This window comes from Dermochelys coriacea, chromosome 1 (assembly GCF_009764565.3).
Source record: "Dermochelys coriacea isolate rDerCor1 chromosome 1, rDerCor1.pri.v4, whole genome shotgun sequence".
NCBI classification, from domain to species: Eukaryota; Metazoa; Chordata; order Testudines; family Dermochelyidae; genus Dermochelys; species Dermochelys coriacea.
Window position 1 is genome coordinate 212,831,821 of NC_050068.2, and position 21,647 is coordinate 212,853,467.

The window sequence follows — 21,647 nt, forward strand, 5'->3', positions numbered from 1 at the left end:
ACTTACCTATCAGGGAAGGTGCTAAGCTTGAGGGTTGCTACTGGTTCCGGAAAGCCATGTTGATCTTGAAGAATTAAATTCTAGGTCAGAGAGAAATGGGTGAAATTGTGGTTTTTAACATCTATTTGTTTTTTCTTGGTTGCAGAATATGGGAGTCTCCACTTCTCCAGGCTGCCAAGGAGAACAATCTCCGGGCCATCAAGAAACTGATCTCTGATGGCACCTGCGATGTCTATCAAAGAGGTAAATTGTCCCTTACTTTCCTGCTCCCTACCCATGACAGACATCCAGGCCCTACCAGTGTGAGTCTGTGGTTATTTGTCCTTAGTTTCTTCATTCTTCCTTGGGAAGCCAAGACACTACTGCAGTGTATGTGCACACCACTACCTTCCCGTGTGTGGTATCAGAACTGCCTGACTGTATATCCTTAGCCCTTTTACGGCTAACAGCTGAAGGAGAGTGTCCAAGGCCTGGGCTTTTGGAGCAGGAGGAAAGGAGGAATCCAATTGCCTAAGTACTGCCTCAAAGTAAAATTCCTAGTTCAGTCCCAATTATTCTATCAAAGAACTATTCAGCTCGTATTGTGAAACTTGGAGGTGGAAAAGACCTATTGGGTAATAGTTTGTGTAGGCCTCTCTTCTCCCTTGCCCTACGCAGCCTACTGTAGGACTGTTCTCTGCAATAAATATCTCCAGCCATGCTTCTTCCATCACCTTTGAGAAACTCTCTTCCACATTGGAATATTATTGTATTACAGTAGTGCCTAGAGGCCACAACTGAAATCAGAGGCCCATTGTGTTAGTCACTGCATCGACATAGTAAGAAATAATCCTTGCCCCAAAGAACTTACAAGACAAGAAGGACAAAGGATGGGATGGGAACAGAAGCTTGGAGAGGGAAAGTCAAGATCACACAGCAGGCCAGTGGCCGTCAGAAATAGAACCCAGGTTTCCTGAGTCACTCTATTCGCTAGACTTCACTTCCACTCAAAAAGCTCCCACCATTAATATGAAATCTGTGCTCAGCTTTGTCTTATACATATGAATGACTAGATGACTTGTATTCTTCTCCCACTCTCTCCAGGTGCAGTAGGAGAAACAGCTCTTCATGTGGCTGCCTTGTATGATAATATGGAGGCTGCTCAGGCTCTGATGGAGGCAGCTCCAGAACTCATTAATGAGATGATGACATCGGAGCTATATGAAGGTACCATCACCAAGACATGAGACTGAACTGGGAGCCCTCTGGAGGGTCAGGAAATAAATATTACCCAGTGAGGACAGTGGGTTAGAGATCTCGTGTTTTGCTGTATTGCTAAACTACAGCATTGTGAAACAAGTCCACAAATGTCTCCTGTTTGGTGTAATCTGGGGTTGAACTCTGGATAGGAACACTCACACAGATACACAAAGGACAGGCTCTGATCCCTGTTGGATCAGCTGGCTGTGCAATGGAATGTGGAAAATGATTATCATGCTATTTATACTATATTAGATTTTTGATGTTCAGTTATCTGGTCCTCAGTGATCCCGGGTTTAACTCCTCCCCTTGCACAACTATTCAGGGAAAGGGTTCTAAACCATCAAGAGCTAGGCAGATAGTGAGAGTAAGCATATACAGCTGAAATTTTGTTAAAGATTCGAATGGCCAGATTCAAAAATAGGGAAGGAAAATGGAGCCAGGTCTGAAAGAATAAGTGCAATTGCAGAAACAGGAATGCCAAGCTAGGATTCAAAACAACAATGTTCCTCTCCAAAATACTTTTTTTAAAAAAAGACGGTTTTTTACCCAATCTCCATCTTGAGAATTGAAGATGGTGTCCCTGTCTAGTCACAGCTTAACCTGCTATTCATTCCCTGTGAGAAATACCAGGGTCTTCATTTGGGCTCTCAGTTCACTTGCCAGATGAGCCTGGCACGTCTCTGCCTCACTGAAAGCCATTGTTCAAGCTGCCCAAGTGTCTCTTCTGTCTCCACTAGGAAAACATCTCAAATGTGCAGCCTGTGCATCTTCTTGGCAAGTGTCAGAATTCTTTCTGGCACATGCGCATTAAACTTCACAATGTACACACAATAAACCTGGGCGCAGATGACTGATTTCTGCTTTAATGACTGGAGGTGGATTTCCCAGAGGATGTGTTTTATTTGGGTGCACGTGTGTTGCAGGGCAGACAGCTCTGCATATCGCTGCAGTGAATCAGAACGTAAATCTGGTGAAGGCTTTGCTCAAGAAGGGGGCCAATGTCTCCAGCCCACGGGCCACTGGACTCTTCTTCAGGCGCAGTGCTCATAACCTTATCTACTTTGGTACGTCCCTGTCTGCAGCTCCCAGGACAGACTGGGTTTCTTCTCCTTCTCTCTTACTATCGGATTGGGTGTTGGAGGGAGTGTGGGGAAGGCTTGCACTGATGCTGCCCATGCTGCCCATGCTGCCTATATCCACTCTAGATAAATACAGGGCTCTGCTCTCCAGGGCTGTCAGTTACACAGTTTTTACCAGGCACGCCAATTCATTTTAAACACAAATCATCCTAGCAGCATAGCAGCAATTCTCTCACCTGTCAACTAGCTAAATGGTGTCCTTTCTAAGAGCCTAGGTCTCCCCTAGCTGTGACCCATTCTGTCATATATGGTGGGGGGGTTGGGGGCAGGGGAGAATGTGTTTCACTCAGTAGTATGACTTTTTTGAGGGGTGGGATTTATTGAACTTCTGGGTAACTCTCTTCCCTTCCCAAGCTCAGACTGATCAGCATGAATAGATTCCCATACATGTCTCCGTCTGGCTTGTGTGCTTATTTCCTTGTGGTCTGAGCTGTATTTTCCCTTTGTTGCTTCCTCTTCAGGGGAGCATGTTCTATCATTTGCTGCCTGCATGGGGAGTGAGGAGATCGTGCGGTTGCTCATTGAAAATGGAGCTGACATCAGAGCACAAGACTCTCTGGGTAAGAGTTCTTCATGGGCCAAGTGACTTGCATATGGCCAGGTTCTGCCACTTTTACACACACTGAGCAGTTACTTTACTCCACGTGCAGTCTCTGGTATGGAGGGTGCTAGGGAAATGTAAGAAGATGTTAATGTTATCAATCAATGATATGCTCCTTAGTTTTGTTAATCAAGAATTATTTTTAATGCACATCAGCTTTTCTAGTCTGTATCATGTCTCTGGTTCCTGCATTGCTTCCTCCATAGGGAACACTGTTCTCCACATCCTTGTTCTCCAGCCCAACAAGACTTTTGCCTGCCAAATGTACAATCTGCTTCTCTCCTATGACAAGAGTGATGGGAGTCTGGGAACCCTGGACTCAATTCCAAACAGTGAGGGGCTCACTCCATTCAAACTGGCTGGAGTGGAAGGCAACACTGTGGTAAGTTCATTCACAAAACAGCTCTTCACAGAAGAAGGCTTTCAGAAATGGGTAGCTCAAGTGTTCTCTGTCTAAGGCGACTGGCATCAAGGTAGCCTATTCATTGTGTAGAAAAGGAATATCAAGTCTTGTCTTTCTTCCTTTGCTGTGGATCTTCACAGACATGGAGGACCAGGGAACCGCTCTCCGTTACCTTGCCTTCATTACTCTTGATGCCATACATTTAGCAGTTCTCCAGTCAGCCACAATCTTCCAAGAAAAACAGTGTAGACAAGAACTGAATTTCTAATATAAAAACTAGGGCTCTCAAGTGATTAAAAAATTAGCACTGTTAAACAATAATAGAATACCATTTATTTAAATATTTTGGATGTTTTCTTCATTTTTAAATATATTGATTTCAATTATAGCACAGAATACAAAGTGTACAGTGCTCACTTGATATTATTATTTTTATTACAAATATTTGCACTGTAAAAAACAAAACAAATAATATTTTTCAATTCAGTTAATACAAGTACTGTAGTGCAATCTCTTTATCTTGAATGTTGAACTTACAAATGTAGAATTATATGTAAAAAAAACCCCTGCATTCAAAAATAAAACAATGTGAAACTTTAGAGCCTACAAACCCACCCAGTCTTACTTCAGCCAATAGCTCAGACAAACAAGTTTGGTTATAATTTGCAGGAGATAATGCTGCCCACTTCTTGTTTACGTCACCTGAAAGTGAGAACAGGCATTCACATGGCACTGTTCTAGCTGGCGTTGCAAGGTATTTACAAGCCATATGCGCTAAAGATTCATATGTCCCTTCATGCTTCGACCACCATTCCAGAGGACATGCGTCCATGCTGATGATGGGTTCTGCTCAATAATGATGCAAAGCAGAGTGGACCAATACATGCTCATTTTCACCATCTGAGTCAGCAGAAGCTTTATTTTCTTTTTTGGTGGTTCGAGTTCTGTAGTTTCTGCATCTGAGTGTTGCTCTTTTAAGACTTCTGAAAGCATGTTCCATACCTTGTCCCTCTCAGATTTGGGAAGGCACTTCAGATTCTTAAACCTTGGGTCGAGTGCTGTAGCTATCTTTAGAAATCTCACATCGGTACCTTCTTTGCATTCTGTCAAATCTGCTGTGAAAGTGTTCTTAAAATGAACATGTGCTGGGTCAGGAGTCGAGACTGCTATAACATGAAATATATGGCAGAATGTGGGTAAAACAGAGCAGGGACATACAATTCTCCCCCAAGGAGTTCAGTCACAAATTTAATTAACACATTATTTTTTTAATGAGCATCATCTGCATGGAAGCATGTCTTCTGGAAAGGTGGCCAAAGCATGAAGGGGCATACGAATGTTTAGCATATCTGGCATATAAATACCTTGCAAAGTCGGCTACAAAAGTGCCATGCGAACGCCTGTTCTCACTTTCAGGTGACATTGTAAATAAGAAGCAAGCAGCATTATCTCCTGTAAATGTAAACAATCTTGTTTGTCTTAGCGATTGGCTGAACAAAAAGTAGGCCTGAGTGGACTTGTTGTCTCTAAAGTTTTACATTGTTTTGTTTTTGAGCGCAGTTATGTAACCAAAAAAAAAATCTACATTTGTAAGTTACACTTTCACGATAAAGAGATTGCACTACAGTACTTGTATGAATTGAAGAATACTATTTCTTTTGTTTATCATTTTTACAGTGCAAATATTTGTAATAAAAATAATAATATAAAATGAGCATTGTACACTATTCTGTGTTGTTATAGAAATCAATATATTTGAAAATGTAGAAAAACATCCAAAATATTTAATAAATTTCAATTTGTATTCTATTGTTTAACAGTGCAATTAATCACACTTAATTTTTTAAATCATGATTATAATTTTTTGGTTAATTGCATGAGTTAACTGTGATTAATTGACAGCCCTAATAAAAACAAAATGGTGGGAAATCATCCAGACTTTCCCCTAAACAAACACACACAAAAATGTCAGGACTCTTTTTATGTACCAATATAGGACAAGAACACTCCCCCGCCTTACCAGGTTGCCTTTAAAACAGAGTAAAGGGAATTTTTTTTGCGACCAGCATGTAATTAAGCTGTGGAATCCATGGCCACAAGATGGCATTCAGTCAGATATCTTAGTAAATTTCAAACAGATAAGGCCAGTTTGGATGAAATTCAGATCTAGATCTCAATTCGGTGATACCGGCTCAATGCTAGATTAGACACGTATACAAATAAGAACTGAGAATCAGGTTCTCAGCTCAAGTTAATGGAGTTAGGCTAATTTACACCAGCTGGTTAGGCTAATCCTTCTACTACAAGGCATGAATTGATCATCATCTGAGGATCAAGAAGAAATTCCTCCCCTCCCGCCATAATATTGCATTTCTAGATACTTGAAAATACAGATATGTAAATATTGGGGCTTAATGCCTCTCTCCAGAGTATTTGTTATTGGCCACCACTGTAGGCAAGGTATTAGGCTGAGTGTTCATTGATGTCTTCCAGAATAGCAGCCCCCTGTGTCGCCCTAGTTGGATCTGTGTGAAATATTTGTGACAAAAGATGAAACTGTTTGAACTTGTGGGGAAGACGGGTTAATTTTTAAAAAACACTTTCTTACAAATGAGCTTGTTTCATCCCCAAAATTGCCTTTTTTGTGATTTTGTTTTTGCTTGAAGGTGCTAAAAATGACACCTGAGCTAGAGGAGGCTTCAGCACTTTGTGTGCGGCAGATGGCTGGATGTAGAGTTTGTTAATGCAGCAACAGCCATTTTGTCAATGTCACAGAAAAGCAAACCTTTGCAAGATATGAAAACTGCAAAAAGACCCAGTGCCAAATTTTAGTGCAGAACTTGTTTTAACCAGTTTGGCATATTGTACTCTAAGTTGCATGAATTCTTGGGCATTGACTGATTCCACACCATCCCTTTCCTTACTCCTCAGATGTTTCAGCACCTCATGCAGAAACGAAAGCACACACTATGGACTTTTGGCCCTGTGACTTCTGTCCTCTATAACCTCACAGAAATTGACTCCTGGGGTGAAGACCAGTCCTTCCTGGAGCTTGTTGTCTCAACCAAGAAGAGAGAGGTACACTGGGGGGTGGGGGTGGGGGGGAGAGGTCAGATTCTCTGTACAGAAAATGTTCGTTATGAAAAGAGAAATCCAAATGGACACTGAAAGTTCCAGCTGTGCAGTTATTTCATATAGTCCACAAGGTCTGGCACTTCTTGCCCATTTGAGACAGGGAACAAGTGAAATGCAGCAAACCCTTTGTAACACAGCAAATATGATTTTACACGGCAGTTACATCATAGACTTGCAGTCTGAGAGGCTGGTTTAAAGAATGTTGCCTTAGGCTCTGTGCCATGTTCAATATGCCCAAGGATGCTAAAGCTACAGGAGGCGATGTCGCTGATTCAGCAGAAGGTGCTCTCTGATTCTGTAGTATCAAAGACATAAATAAGAAGTATTCTGTGCAGCTGTGATACTCCTTGCCTATATCATGGAGGTGTTGTGAGCTTTTCCTTAACAGTTATCAAGGTGCTTTGAGATCCTGGGCTGGAAGGTGCTTTAGAAATGCGAAGTTTGAGTATTAGGTCCCTTATTAACTAATATTCCGAATTAACTTCTGAAACAAAAATGGATAAAACCCATCCAGGTTTGACGTTGGGGGAAAAAAAGATACCCTCCAACAACAGGTTTCCTTACAGAGAAAATGCAAACATCTTCAAGGCTCAATTAGAAAAGGAGTACTTGTGGCACCTTAGAGACTAACAAATTTATTTAGTCTCTAAGGTGTCACAAGTACTCCTTTTCTTTTTGCAAATACAGACTAACATGGCTGCTACTCTGAAAGGCTCAATTAGTGTCCTAAAGCATTAACTGTAATGACATCAACAAGCAATGAGCTAGACTTCCTAATATATGGAAAATATCAATAGATACTGAAATTATAAGAAGGGGAAACAAATCCAGGACATTGTTAGTTATGTTATGTAATTTCCATACAGCAGAAGTCTAGAAACACTTATGAAATAGATAGTCCTAGATCAAAAATGAATGATGCCTTTTCCAAGTACTAGAAACCCTGGGAAAATATGCTGATGTCACTATGCTTTTTTCATATATTCAGAATCCCTTAAATCCCTGAATGAGTTGGTATCTGTGAGCATTGAGAGGACAGTATACATTATGAAATAGATCTATAAAAAGTACCTGACAGCCAGTCCAGGAGACTAGTTCAAACATTTAAAATAAATTCTGATGACTCCCTTTCTTCCAAAGACTTGCATACATTTGCAGATCCACAATTCTTGATGCCATGAACTAAATAATGTCCAGACAGCCATTTTCCCAAATAGAGGAAAACATGATGGGCTCATACTATGTAATAACTCTTTCTCAAACACTTAAAATTACATTTTTTGTCAGACTAGCCCTTCCTTTTCTATCCCATACATATATGGATCATACTGTTAAAGTACTATTTCCCATTCACACCCTTCTGTAACTTACACACCCACTTTTGCTCTGCTGTAACTCCATTATTATAAGTTATTTGCACTGCAGTAGTATCTCGAGGCTCTAACTGAGATCAAGGCCCTATTATGCTAGGCACTGTACAAATACATACCAAGAGATAATCCTTGTCCTTTTACAGTTTAAAAGGACAAGAATGGGAGAAATGTTTATGTCTGGGAGCTGAGGCAGAGAGAGATTACAGGTAAAATTTCAAAAAAACACTTAAATCCCATTTGAAAATGGGCCTTAGGCTCTTAAATCACTTAGGTGCTTTTGACAGGTTTCAGAGTAGCAGCCGTGTTAGTCTGTATTCGCAAAAAGAAAAGGAGTACTTGTGGCACCTTAGAGACTAACAAATTTATTGGAGCATAAGCTTTCGTGAGCTACAGCTCACTTCATCGGATGCATTTGGTGGAAAAAACAGAGGAGAGATTTATATACACACACACAGAGAACATGAAACAATGGGTTTATCATACACACTGTAAGGAGAGTGATCACTCAAGACAAGCCACCACCCACAGGTGCTTTTGACAATTTTGCACTAAGTGCATTGCCCAAGGTTGCAGAGGAAGTCAGTAGCAGAACCTGCACTGAAACTCAGTTCAGTGGAAAGAAAAGAAAAGAAAACGAAAGCTTATGCTCTAATAAATTTGTTAGTCTCTAAGGTGCCACAAGTACTCCTTTTCTTTTTGCGAATACAGACTAACACGGCTGCTACTCTGAAATCAGTTCAGTGGGATATAGACATCAGTTGAGTTACTTTTGGTTCACATTGATGTGAGAGGAGAATCAGGCCCTGGGCAAGGGGTGGGGTGGGGGTCAGAATAAGCTAAATCTCCTCATCTTAGACTCCCTTATATACATTTAGGTTCAGCTCCATACTAGGCTCACAGAATCCTCACCTCTGCTTCCATAACGGAACTAGTTCAATATCAGGTAACTAGAGGATTTTAAGCTTATTATAGATTGTTTTCAAGACAAAAGCCTGTATTCAGGTGAATATTTGTAATTTGTGTATGAAACAGAAAATATTCTATGTACTATGTCTACACTGCTATTTATAGTCATGCTAACCTGATGAGAGCTAGTGCATATGCAAACAAGGAAATTGCACACCTAGCTCAGAGTGTAGATGCAGGCTTAAAGTTTGTGCCCTTTGATCTACCTCTCTTTCAAAGTGGAGTAGATCACAGTGCACTAAGCAACTTTTAGTGCACAGTGCAGGGACAGGGTCCATATATCCAGTTAGTGCGCTGTAGATTTACAGCCCAGCTTCCCATGCACTTAACTCATCATATAGACAAAGCCCTTAGACTCACACCTACTTACCAGCATGTAACTTAGCTATGCACACCCCACACACAGCACCCACCACGTCTAAGGGAGTCTAAGCTGGAATGATGTAAGGGCTTGGAAGAGGAGTGTAGCAAGAGAAACAAAACTAGGGTATTGTAAAAATGTGTAGTTTAAAGTAGCCTCTTAGTCCTTAATTTAATTTACACCTTTTTTCCTGCTTCTGGGTACATAAGCTGCCCAAACTTGGACTCTGTACACCTGTAAATAGATTTTGGGGAGTGTGAACTGGGTGTAAGGGTATCTACCTCATACTGAATTTAGCCCCATACGTCTCCATGTATCTCATACAAAAATCTCAGGCTTAGAGAAGACACTTAGGACTTGGTATAGTTGAAGCAAATGGGTATCAGCAACAAATGGGCAACAAATGTACAGATTGTTTAAAATATGCAAATATAATATTTTATTGGCCTGAGAATCTTACTTGCTGTCCAATGCTAATCAAATTTGGAAAGATTTACCTGCTTCTTGCCCCTAAAAATATCTGATATCAGGAACTCCTGTATTTCAGGAATGTATCATGATCCTAGATGTTTGGGAATCATAGGATTACTTAAAGTCCTTCCTAGAACAATAATAGATGTCATTCTCTTGCTGTCTCTGCAACGAACTGTCATAACTCAAAATAATCCTATGAGTTAGAAATCTGCCATCAATCTCCCTTTTTGGAGAAAGAACTCATTCACCTTCAGTGGTAAACCAACTGTGAACTCTTTGAAACATAAATTGTTTGCCAGTGAGGAGCTTGTTAACCTGGCCAACTCTCTTTGAGAGCAAACAAATAAATTCTCTGAGGTTCATTTTTTTATATGTGGATAACTTTCAAGTGAAATAACTTCACATGCTGATGTTCTGCTGAAGTTGGCTTTGACTCTTGCCTTAGCACGTTATGACTGATGTCTGTATAAACTATTTCTCTTGACCTCTGAAGCAGACTTTGATCAACCATAAACGTATCAGCTACGTACCTAATTCTGCCTTTGAATACATGGGTGTAATTTCTACTGAAGTCAGTGGGAGTTACGTTCACATATGGGAGAGAAAAACTGAGCCCCAAGGCCCATCTGGAATAAATCAGCATAATTCCATTTTTCTTCAGTTGAGATATACTGATTTACACCTCTGAGGATCAGGACCTACATCACTACAGCAATGTTATTGACGAGAATGGCCTCTGTGTCAATCTTTTGGCTTTGTTTTTCAATTCAAATATATAAAATATCTCCTTTCTATGGACCATGTCTATGAAGTCAGATAGTCTGTGTGTATCTTCCTTTAAAAACTTTTAACCAAAGTGTACAATTCTAGAACAGGGACACAATTTGATAGCTGCTTTCAAAAATGGGGTTCCAAAGAGGATGGATCTAGACTGTTCTTAGTGGTAGCAGATGACAGAACAAGGAGTAATGGTCTCAAGTTGCAGTGGGGGAGGTTTAGGTTGGATATTAGGAAAAACTTTTTCACTAGGAGGGTGGTGAAGCACTGGAATGGGTTACCTAGGGAGGTGGTGGAATCTCCTTCCTTAGAAGTTTTTAAGGTCAGGCTTGACAAAGCCCTGGCTGGGATGATTTAGTTGGGGATTGGTCCTGCTTTGAGCAGGGGGTTGGACTAGATGACCTCCTGAGGTCCCTTCCAACCCTGATAGTCTTTGATTCTATGAATTCTCTAACAAATATTATATATTAGTAAAGAAATTTTATAGAACATGTCTCATTCTCTGTTACATTGGACAGGGCATTTAAAGACATTTCTATAGAATCCAATTGTCTCATGCCTTTTAAATTCTATGGGCTTTTCCCACAACAGTATGTACCAGAATGTTCCCATGAAAGAACTATCTATAATTCAGAATCTTTGCAAAAGGATGTGTTAAGCATTGATTACTGAAAAGCTGTAATTGATTTTCTCAGTCTGATCCTATGGCAGATCTATGAATTTTTTTCTTCTTTTAATTCTGTAGTTACAGGCTTGATTTCAGTTTTGTGATAGCCTGTAGGTACCTTATTACTGTTGTGGAAAAAACTCACATATGAAAACTAAAAAAACAGTGCAGTGTTATTTTTATTCTTGCAGTTAAAACCTCAATAAAAAGATTACTGTACACTTATAGGATTATTTTATATCTATGAACTCCTTGGCTGGTGAACAAACATGCCAAACCCTTTGTATAGTTATCACTTGTTTCTCTTGTTTTCTCTGGACTGTTTTTCTTTTGCTGTGTTTCCCAGTCAGCTGTCTTCCGCCCTCTCCCTTTTTTCTCCTAAAGGAGATAATTAGTTTAATGCCAACAAAATCTTTGATGTGAGGACTTTAGAAACCTACTAAGGCAAGACTCAAACCTGCTCCTTTGCAGGAGGAACTTCATCCAGCGGGAGCTACTGCAAATTCTGTTTGTGAAATCCTAAAAATGTAAAGGTGGCCAGAGGGAGAGAATATGATCACAATATATTCTTATTTCCATTTCTCCATGCCCCCATTCCTAATACATCCTTCATAGCCATTGCAGAAATGCTTTTTTTAAGTGCTATTTCAAATGGCTCAAATAGACAGAGCTACCATAATTTCTTGGAGTTAATTATCCTACGTTTTGATGGACCCTTCCCCATTAGCAAATGTTGACTGATGATCAGGGTCCACATCACCCCATTTATAGTAATAAAAACAATGCTTGACCCTTCTAGAACACTTCCCATCTGAGGATCTCTGCACACTTTGCAAATATTAGAGAATTAAGGGCCAGATATTCAAAAGAGCTCAGCAGCGAACAGTTACTATGTACTCTATTCTGTGTAATTTAAGTTTATTATATTAATATTATATTATATATATTACCTTCATCATTGTTATATGTGAATGCCTGTCAATAATGCATTAATCAAGGGGACTAATGTTTGTCACGTTTGGTTCATTCTCTCTCAGTCCCCTGAGAGGTAGAGAAGTATGTGTGCAGTGGAGTGTTTAGTTGTGGTAGAGTTTTGTTTTTTACAATGTGTACACTGTTCTGTGTTTGTGTCAGAGAAGGCAGGTTGAAGAAGTGCGCCTTGCACTTGGGGAAGATGATGGTGAGGTTGTGATGGTCCTTGATTCTTGTGGAAGTTCATTCCACAGTCTGGGACCAAACCCCAAAAAGTTCCGTCTCCTGTGCAGATGGAGAAAGTTCCATTGTGCTTGAGGAGCAGGGCTGTTGAGCATGGTCTTCATCCTGGAACATTAGCCAATCTTCTAAGGATGAGTGATCTGAAAAGAAGGACAAAGACCTTGAATTTGATTCATGATTCTATGGGAAGCCAGTGTGGAGAACAGGCCTCATATGCTCACAATAACCTGTGCTGCTGAGGAGATGCAGTGCAGTGTTCTCAGTGGCAGCTGTTGGGTGATGAGCACATTTGAAAATTTGACATCTTCATTTAGGGGCTTAAAGGGGAGTTAGCAATTCTGAAGCTCTGGCCACAAGCCTCTCAAACCACCAACGCCCATAAGTTAAGAGAAGTATCTATCCACTTTACAGAGGAGAAAAAGAGGCAGAGACATTAAGGGCAGAATTTTTCAGCCTTGGGGACAAGTTTTCCACAGATGCAGAATTCCCAGAACTCCAAGGGACAAGGTGGGTGAGGTAATATCTTTTGTTGGACCAACTTCTGTTGGTGAGAGAGAAAAGATATTACCTCACCACCCTTTTCTCTCTGATATCCTGGGACTGACACAGCTGTAATTACATTGCACACAACTCCAAGTGAAGTCAAAAGAAAACATACCATTTATTTAGGAGCCTAAGTTTAGGCACTGTCTGAAAACTGACTTAAGTGACTTACACAAGATCACTTGAAAAATCTGTGCCACTACTGGAAATAGAACCCAATGTTCTGACTTCCAGTCCTTTCCTTTAATGATTGGATTATGTTTTTCACAGTGGAAAAGTGGTTTCTTGTATCTTATATAACACAGGTTACCTTTAGCTTTAATTGAGTCGGTCTTCAAAACAACTTCCAATCACAGGAAAAGAAGATTCACAAACTTGAACTAGTTTTGTGCACCCTATGAACCGCCAGAACAGTTTGCAAGGTTCAAAAACCACTGACATTGTGAGGTTAGCCTATCCCTATTGTATACAAATCATACAGTGTGTAAAATGACTCGTAAAAGAGGTAGAGAACTTTCTAGATGGAGGAGATCATAAAAAATAGATTTATTACTGTTTTCAAGAATACGGTTTCTTTTCTGCAGTGCCTTACATCCCACAGATTTTATAGGGGTCATTCAATCACTGCAGAAATATATCCACCTCTGGCCTAGAACCCAGTAAGTAACTTAGCAGTACAGAGCAATGCATCAGGATAGTAAGTGCACACACACACACACACTCTCCCCTCCCCTCCCCTCAAAACGAATAAAACCAGAGTGCAAGGATGTTCCCTCTTTTCTTAGCTGGGCTAATGATGCAACTTGACCTGAGAATTCGCTTGTGTATAAGATGAATGTAGTGTCCTCATGCTGAGATGCCTTTGGAGAAATTAGCTTGTGTTAATGTCCTCTCAGGAACTAGTGCAGAGAGTGCCCATAAACCAATGTCTCTCACAGTTAACAACTGATCTCTCTCTCTCTCTCTCTCTCGATCTCTCTCAGGCCCGTCAGATTTTAGACCTGACACCTGTGAAGGAGCTGGTGAGCCTGAAGTGGAATATGTATGGACATCCCTATTTCTGTTTCCTGGCATTGTTCTACGTTCTGTACATGATTTGCTTCACCATGTGCTGTGTTTACCGACCTCTGAAAGCTCGATCAGAAAACAAAACAAATGACAGAGACAACACCATCTACGTCCAGAAAATGCTGCAGGTGCATTATGTATGGGGATTGGAGGGCCACATGGGCACCAGTCTGACCTATTGGGGAAATCCTACTGTCTCCTGACCTCAGTGGCTGCAGCTAGGCCTTCTTTCATTTCCTCACCCTGTACTCTTTTTCAGAGCGGGAATACAGTTGGGGAAATTCTCTGTTTCCTGATGTCCTGGGTTCTCAGGCTGGACCTGGATGGCTCTTGTTGCCTCTCCAGACACTATAGTGTTCCCCCATACCAACAGTAGCCCCTCTTTTTCTCCTTTCAGGAATCCTATGTGACATATGAGGATGAGCTCAGGCTGGTCGGGGAGCTGATCACAGTAATTGGAGCTGTAGTGATATTGATCCTGGAGGTAAGGACAACAGTCTGAGCCATGCAGCCCTGGATTCTAATCAAGAGAGCTCATACTTAAGCTAAACAGAGACTGGCCTGTGTTGGTGACTCAGTAGGGGCCATTCTTTGAACCTTAGTGCCTCAACAGAGTCCTATGGAGCACTATGCCACTGGAAATGCTATCTATCAGATAAGACCTGAAACTTAGGTTGTGACCACTTGGCAGTAAGGATTTCAGGCACTTCAGAGAAGAGTTAGGGTGTTGGCCCCATTGTTTTGGCCAAATGTAGCTCCACTTGGATCTGGGATGTTTGTGTAATGCTCTTCCATGTTCCTCCCTATATGTTGCTGTATTTCCTGAATATCCAGGACAATTAGCTGTTAATTTAAGATCAATGGATGAACAGAATTCTATGTAGATTGGGAATTATCATTCTGATCATCTCCTTGTGTGTAACCCGGTTAATTCCCAAATTTAACAGAGTGTTCCTCTTAGATTCCAGATATCCTTAGAGTTGGAGCCACCAAGTACTTCGGACAAACCATCCTGGGAGGACCGTTCCACGTCATCATGTGAGGTTCCACCTCTTCAAATCTCATAAATAGCTTGTCTCTCATTTTCTATCCGGCTGTTCTTTACCTTGTCATTAGACCTGCCCTCTCTCCTCTTCTGGGTGTTGTTTTTCTTTGCTTCTTTCTCTTTCTGCATCAGTTTATGTGCATGAGAGAGACACAGAGAGAGAGATGCCGACAGCCAGGCAAGTGAGCAAGCACAGATAAGCATAAAGATATATCACTAGCCAGTTTTCATCTACATGTGGGACAGAGTGTACCTGTGTGTGAACAGAAAGGAAAGAAGGATGATGTGATTCCCAGGCTGACCCTCCAGGCTCTCCCTCTTCCTCTACAGCATCACCTATGCCTGTATGATCCTGGTGACCATGGTGATGCGTCTCACCAGCACCACTGGAGAGGTGGTCCCCATGTCCTTCGCCCTGGTGCTGGGCTGGTGCAATGTCATGTACTTTGCACGAGGCTTTCAGATGCTGGGACCCTTCACCATCATGATTCAGAAGGTAAGGACAACACAGCCTTGTTACACAGAGATTGATCATGCGTCCGATGAAGTGAGCAGTAGCTCACAAAAGCTTATGCTCAAATAAATTTGTTAGTCTCTAAGGTGCCACAAGGACTCCTTTTCTTTTTGAGATTGATCCGAGTACACAAGTCCAGAATGGAGAAACCAGAAGAACAGACTTCTTCCAACAGCATTTATATTAGAACATCGGAATGAGGTCTTTTCTGTGACAGGAAGAACTCAGGGTCTTGCCCATACGGGAAAGATGCATGTCTTTTCCAGTGGACACAGGTGTTAGCCATAAGGGCTTTCTGATGCTCCTTTCTTCAACATACCTGTAACATCAGATATATTTAGTATCGCACAGTGAGAAGGGGGAAAGATCCTTGGCTTGGTGGGAAAGTCGGGTCTCATGGCAACTACACCTGTCTCTTTGCTCTGCAGATGATATTTGGAGACCTCATGCGCTTCTGCTGGCTCATGGCAGTGGTGATACTTGGCTTTTCATCAGGTGAGACCATAATTTGTAAACCAGGCTGTGTTGCCTCTGCTGTCTTTCCATGTCTTATTTGGGTAATTCAGCCTAGCACCACCTTGTCCTCTGTGAGAGAGCCAGCTAGGGCTGTGACAACATCTGGCTTCTATTTCTACTCCTGGGGCAATTCTGCGCCACTGCTCGCATGCAGAATTAATATCTGCCGTAGATTTCTTTGCTTTTACACAGAAAAATGACTTTCTGATGGGGAAGCAAAGGGAAAATGAGAGTGGCCATGCGCCCCTCCCCAGCAGCACGGGCACATTGTTTCATGTGCCTGGAGCAGCCAGCAAAGAGGTAAATCACTGAGGGGGGTCGGGACTGGGGACACCCCAACTGGTGCCAGATCAGACCCACCCCGCATCCACCCAACACCCATGCATCTATAGCCAGAACCCCTATATCCAGATCCTCTGCCGAGCCTCAACCCCTGAATCTGGAGCCCCCTGAACCTGGACCACCCCACCCCCGTCGAGCCCCACCCTTGCACACCTAGCTCATGGGACACCCCAGCCAGTAGTTCCTATCCTGCACTAGGATCAGCTGCTAGTCCCAGCTGGGCTGAGGGTGGGGGAGGAGCGTATTTCCCCTGCATGGAGTAGCTGGTGCCAGAGAGGGGTAAAACCCATCCCAAGAAACCTCTCACAGCTCTGCAACCCCTCCCCTGCACCTTCCTGCCCCCATCACTTCTCAGCCACCAGGGAAGGGGTCACTGTATGGAGAGCTGCTCCCCCATCCACCCACCACTCGTGCATTCGAGGGCCTCCAAACCCAGACCCTCCTGCTGAGCCTCACCCCTAGAACCCAACTCCCCCTGCATCTGGACCCCTCCTCCTTGCAAGCGAACCCCCGCACCAAAATCCTAACTCACCAACCCTCCACACCTAGATCTCCCCTGCCAAGCCCCACTCACCTGCATCTGGACCCTCTCTGCTGAGCCCACCCCCCTGCATCCAAACTCCCACCTGTGCACCCAGACCGCCCCCTGCTGTGCCCCCCACACTCGAACCCCCTTCTCAATGAGCTTCACCCCCCATGCACCTCAACCACTCCAATGAGCCCCCCCCCACACCTGGACCCCCAACCCCACTGAGCTCCGAGCTGCACCCCACCAAACCACACTACCCCAGCACCCAGACCCCAGTCAAGCTCCAACAACCTTCACTTGGGTCCCCTTGCAGAATCGCATTGCTCCTGCACCTGGAACCCCACAGTGAGCTCCTGTGCATTCAGATCCCCCCACACACAGGTTGCCCCACACAGAACCCTCTCACCCTATACTTGGATTCCTCCACACTAAGCCCCTCCATACTCGTATCATGCTGGGCTGAGCCTGCCTGCCCCCATCTGATGTGCCTGGTGCGGAGGGGCAGGGCCCCAGGCTGTTTCTGGGGCAGGTCCGGCCCTTACACTGTGTGAGGATCGGGTGCAGCCTCACCACCAAGTCCATGTCCTGGGGGTGGTGGGGTCTGCAGGGTGATCTCCCACCTCCATGCAGCCAGTGGCCTGTACTTCCTACTGTTGTGCTGGAGCCTCCACATTTATTTGAGAACAAATCAAATTGCAGAATTTTGCAGAATTTTAAAATATTGTGCACAGATTTTTTATTTTTTTGGCACATAATTTTTTTGGTGCAGAATTTCCTCAGGAGTATATTTCTATGGAAATGATGCTAGAACTTTCCTGAGCATGGCCTTCTGTTATGTCACAGCTTGTTTATTATTAATTGCTTAATTACTGTAAAGCCCAAAGGCACCAGTCAGGAATTAGCTCCTATCATGCTGGGAGTTGCACACAGAGATAGACATAGTCCCTGCCCAGAAGATCTTACACTCCAAGAATCCCCATTCTAATCCCACCCCTCAGATTCTCTTTTACTGACCACAGGGTATTATTCGTATTGTAACTTTCTCTCTCTTCCTTTCCTTGTGCCCCTCCAGCCTTTTACATAATCTTCCAGACAGAGAATCCCACAGAGCTGGGCCAGTTCTACAGCTATCCCATGTCTCTGTTTACCACCTTCGAGCTCTTCCTCACCATCATTGACGGGCCTGCTAACTACAGCGTGGACCTGCCCTTCATGTACAGTGTGGTGTACTTTGCCTTCGCTGTCATTGCCACCCTCCTTATGCTCAACCTGCTCATCGCCATGATGGGTGACACCCACTGGCGCGTGGCCCACGAGCGGGACGAGCTTTGGAGAGCACAGGTGAGGGCACTGTCGTGTTAGGCCATGCAATGGAGAAATCTTTCCAGTACAGAATGAGGAGAGTTGGCCCTGGTGGAAGTGCTGATAGGTGCAGCTACTGGCTCCTGCAGTGCAAAGAAGCATGGCCACATCACCCCCATCCTTACACGGCTCCATGGACTGGGCCTCCCATTCATTTCAAGATTCAGTTTAACTCACCACCACCTCGATAGGTCTGCTCCAGCCTATCTGTCTTATGTCTCATTCCTTCTGCATATCAAGTACCATCTTTTCTGTCCCTTCACAGAATAGGGGCACTCTCGGTGTGAGAGCCTTCTCCTCTGCAGCTCCTGACATTTGGACCAGCCTTTCTGCCTCTTTGTGCCCTATCCACACCTCCATATCATTTCAAACCACCATTCAGAAACCTGTTTGTCCTCTCTTGTCCATCCCAACCCCTTTATATTCCTCACTCACTAACACTCCTCATAGATTCACAGATTCCAAGGCCAGAAGGGACATTGTCATCCTCTAGTCTGACCTCTTACAAGAACACAGGCCATAGAACTTCCCCTAAATAATTCCTAAAGCAGATCCTTTAGGGAAAAAAAACATTCAATCTTGATTTAAAAATTGTGAGTGACGGAGAATTTACCAGGACCCTTGGTAAATCGTTACAATGGTTAATTACTCTCCCCATTAAAAAATGTACATCTTATTTCCAGTCTGAATTTGTTTCACTTCAATTTTTAGCCATTGGATCATGTTATACCTTTTTCTGCTTCCTCCTGCCTTTCCAAGACAGACCAGGAAGTTTAATGGTTGACTTTCCTGATGTTGCAGGGTATTGAGTTCCTGATGGTAACTAGACACTCACCCTGCTCATGGCTGTAATATTTGCATAAGCACAGTGGCATCTCCTATAGACTGTGCGCTGACTGGCTTATTCCCTGCCACCATATGTAAGGGGGAAGAACATTCCATTTTCTGTTGTTTGAAGATGGTCCATGGTTTGCTCAACCCTTGGTGAAATTAAAGCAAAAATAGTGAGCAACCTTCAGTAGACAGGATAGAGATGCTGCCTCTCTTTCCTTCAGTGCCTCTAAACCAGGGATGGGCAAACTTTTTGGCCCGAGGGCCACATCGGGGTTGCGAAACGATATGGAGGGCCAGGTAGGGAAGGCTGTGCCTCTGCAAACAGCCTGGCCCCTGCCCCCTATCCGTCCCCTCCCACTTCCCTCCCCCTGACTGCCCCCCTCAGAACCCTTGACCCATCCAACCTTGTACCCTGACCGCCCTTTCCTGGGACCCCCCACCCCTAACCGCCCCCCCAGGACCCCATCCCCTATCCAACACCCCTGCTCCCTGTCCCCTGACTGCCCCGACCCCTGCCCACACCCCCACCCCCTGACAGGCCCCTCTGGGACCCCCGACCCATCCAACCTCCCCCCCACTCCTTGTCCCCTGGCCGCCCCTCCTGGGAACTCCCCAGGGCCCCCCCATCCAACTCCCCCTGCTCCCTTCCCCTGACCACCACCCCGAACCTCCGCACCATCCAACCACCTCCTGTCCCCTGACTGCCCCCTGGGACCTCCTTCCCCTTATCCAACCCCCCCCCCCCACCACTTTACCAGGCCGCTCAGAGCAGCAGGACAGGCTTATTGGAAAGCCTGGAAGGTGGGCGGGTGCAAGCTGTGCTACCCACGCAGCGGCATCACTGCAGGGGAGGGGGGATAATGGGGGCAGGGCAGGGAGTGAACCTCGTCGGCCGGGAGCTCAGGGGCCAGACAGGACAGTCCCACGGGCCATAGTTTGCCCACCTCTGCTCATGGAGGTGTCAATGATTTTCAAAGTGAGGTTTTTCAGATAGTGCTTTGGGGTTTTTTTTCTTACTTTCCTCTCTCTTATTTGGAAAGGTTGTTGCCACTACTGTCATGCTGGAACGGAAACTCCCACGATGCCTCTGGCCTCGCTCTGGGATCTGTGGACGGGAGTATGGACTAGGGGACCAGTGGTACCTCAGGTGAGTTCCCCTCTCTGACATGTCCTTTGTGGTGTGCATGCATGTGCATGTGTGCACACACAAGAGCTGGTTAGAAAATGGATTTTCCATCTTGTGAAAAGTTTCAAGATTTCAAAAAAATGTTCATACTGAATCAAGACCAAAAACCAAAATTTTGACATTTTTCACAAAATGAAATTTCAAAAAACATTGATTTCAAGTCAATTGAAATAATTTGTTTTTATAAGTTTGAAATGTTTTGCTTAAATTTTGATCCTTTTATTATTTTTTATATAAAATACAGTAAATTTCAAACAAAAAGTAATTTCAACATGAAAAATTGAAATTTTTCATCCCTGGAATGTCAAAATGGGACACTTGGACATGGTCACAAAAACAGATTTCCATTTTTTTTTTTCAAAATGATGTTTTGTTGAAATCAATAGGATTTTGCAAAAAAAAAAAATCATTTTAATCAAAACAGTATTTTCCAGTGAAAAGCTGGTTTGACTAAAACTTTCTGGCCAGCTGTAGCAGGAGTTGGACTAGACGACCTCCTGAGGTCTTTTCCAACCCTAATCTTCTATGATTCTATGATACACCCACCTGTGAGGAAATTGCGCAGCACAGAGAAACAGAAGGGGACAACGTCACAATGCAAGGAATGAGATTGGGACTAGCTCCAGTAGCTCAGGGAATGGTCCATGAAGCCATTCCGCCCTACAGATTTCAACTTGACTTAGGACAGAGCTGGCTAAGCGCTGGTCCCATTAGAGGCAATTCAAGTGCCACTCAATGTGAAATTAGTTGATGTGTTCAGTCCAGCTCTTATCCTAGAAGCTGCTTTCCTACCTGGCAGTCTCAACAGACAGGCCAAGGCCTGAATGGGCTACAGAGCCTGAATTCTTCTTTTTCTCCCACATACAACCAAGTAGAAGAGCATTTGGTGGGGTGTTGTGTGTGGCTGGGAAAGCTTGTCCCTGTGCATTAGATCAGTGGTTCTCAACCAGAGGTCAGGAGCCCCCTGTGGGGCTGCAAGCAGGTTTCAGGGGGTCCACCAAGCAGGACCAGTGTTAGACTTGCTGGGGCCCAGGGCAGAAAGCCAAAATCCCCTGCATGGGGCTGAAGCCCAGGGCCCTGAGCCCCGCCATCTGGGGCTGAAGCAGAAGCCTGAGCAACTTAGGTTCATGATGCCCCCTGTGGCGTGGGAACCTGGGCAATTGCCCAGCTTGCTACCCCTTAATGCTGGCCCTGGTTGTTATGCAGAAAACCAGTTATTGTGGCACAGGTGGGCTGTGGAGTTTTTATAGTTTTTATAGCCTCTAAAAGAAAAAGGTTGAGAACCCCTGCATTAGATAAGCAGAAGGCTTCAGTCTCTGCACCTGTCAGCCTAGTAGCTTTCACCAGCACTGAAA

At 43.7% G+C, this 21,647-nt stretch overlaps 1 protein-coding gene across 3 annotated transcripts in view; it reads left to right on the forward strand.

Annotated features, from left to right (window-relative positions):
* Positions 1 to 21,647, forward strand: part of LOC119862273 (transient receptor potential cation channel subfamily V member 6-like) — a 161,996-nt gene that overhangs the window by 15,057 nt on the left and 125,292 nt on the right. Inside the window, exons 2-14 of one of the 3 annotated variants that reach the window (XM_038418692.2) lie at positions 146 to 243; positions 1,084 to 1,206; positions 2,166 to 2,306; positions 2,843 to 2,941; positions 3,189 to 3,364; positions 6,317 to 6,463; positions 13,880 to 14,092; positions 14,362 to 14,448; positions 14,926 to 15,002; positions 15,340 to 15,505; positions 15,952 to 16,018; positions 17,983 to 18,251; positions 20,147 to 20,253. The exons of the other annotated variants lie outside the window; for them this stretch is intronic. Coding sequence (XP_038274620.1) covers positions 146 to 243; positions 1,084 to 1,206; positions 2,166 to 2,306; positions 2,843 to 2,941; positions 3,189 to 3,364; positions 6,317 to 6,463; positions 13,880 to 14,092; positions 14,362 to 14,448; positions 14,926 to 15,002; positions 15,340 to 15,505; positions 15,952 to 16,018; positions 17,983 to 18,251; positions 20,147 to 20,253 — 1,770 coding nt within the window. The remainder of the gene's footprint in view (positions 1 to 145; positions 244 to 1,083; positions 1,207 to 2,165; positions 2,307 to 2,842; positions 2,942 to 3,188; positions 3,365 to 6,316; positions 6,464 to 13,879; positions 14,093 to 14,361; positions 14,449 to 14,925; positions 15,003 to 15,339; positions 15,506 to 15,951; positions 16,019 to 17,982; positions 18,252 to 20,146; positions 20,254 to 21,647) is intronic. 3 annotated transcript variants of the gene reach the window in all.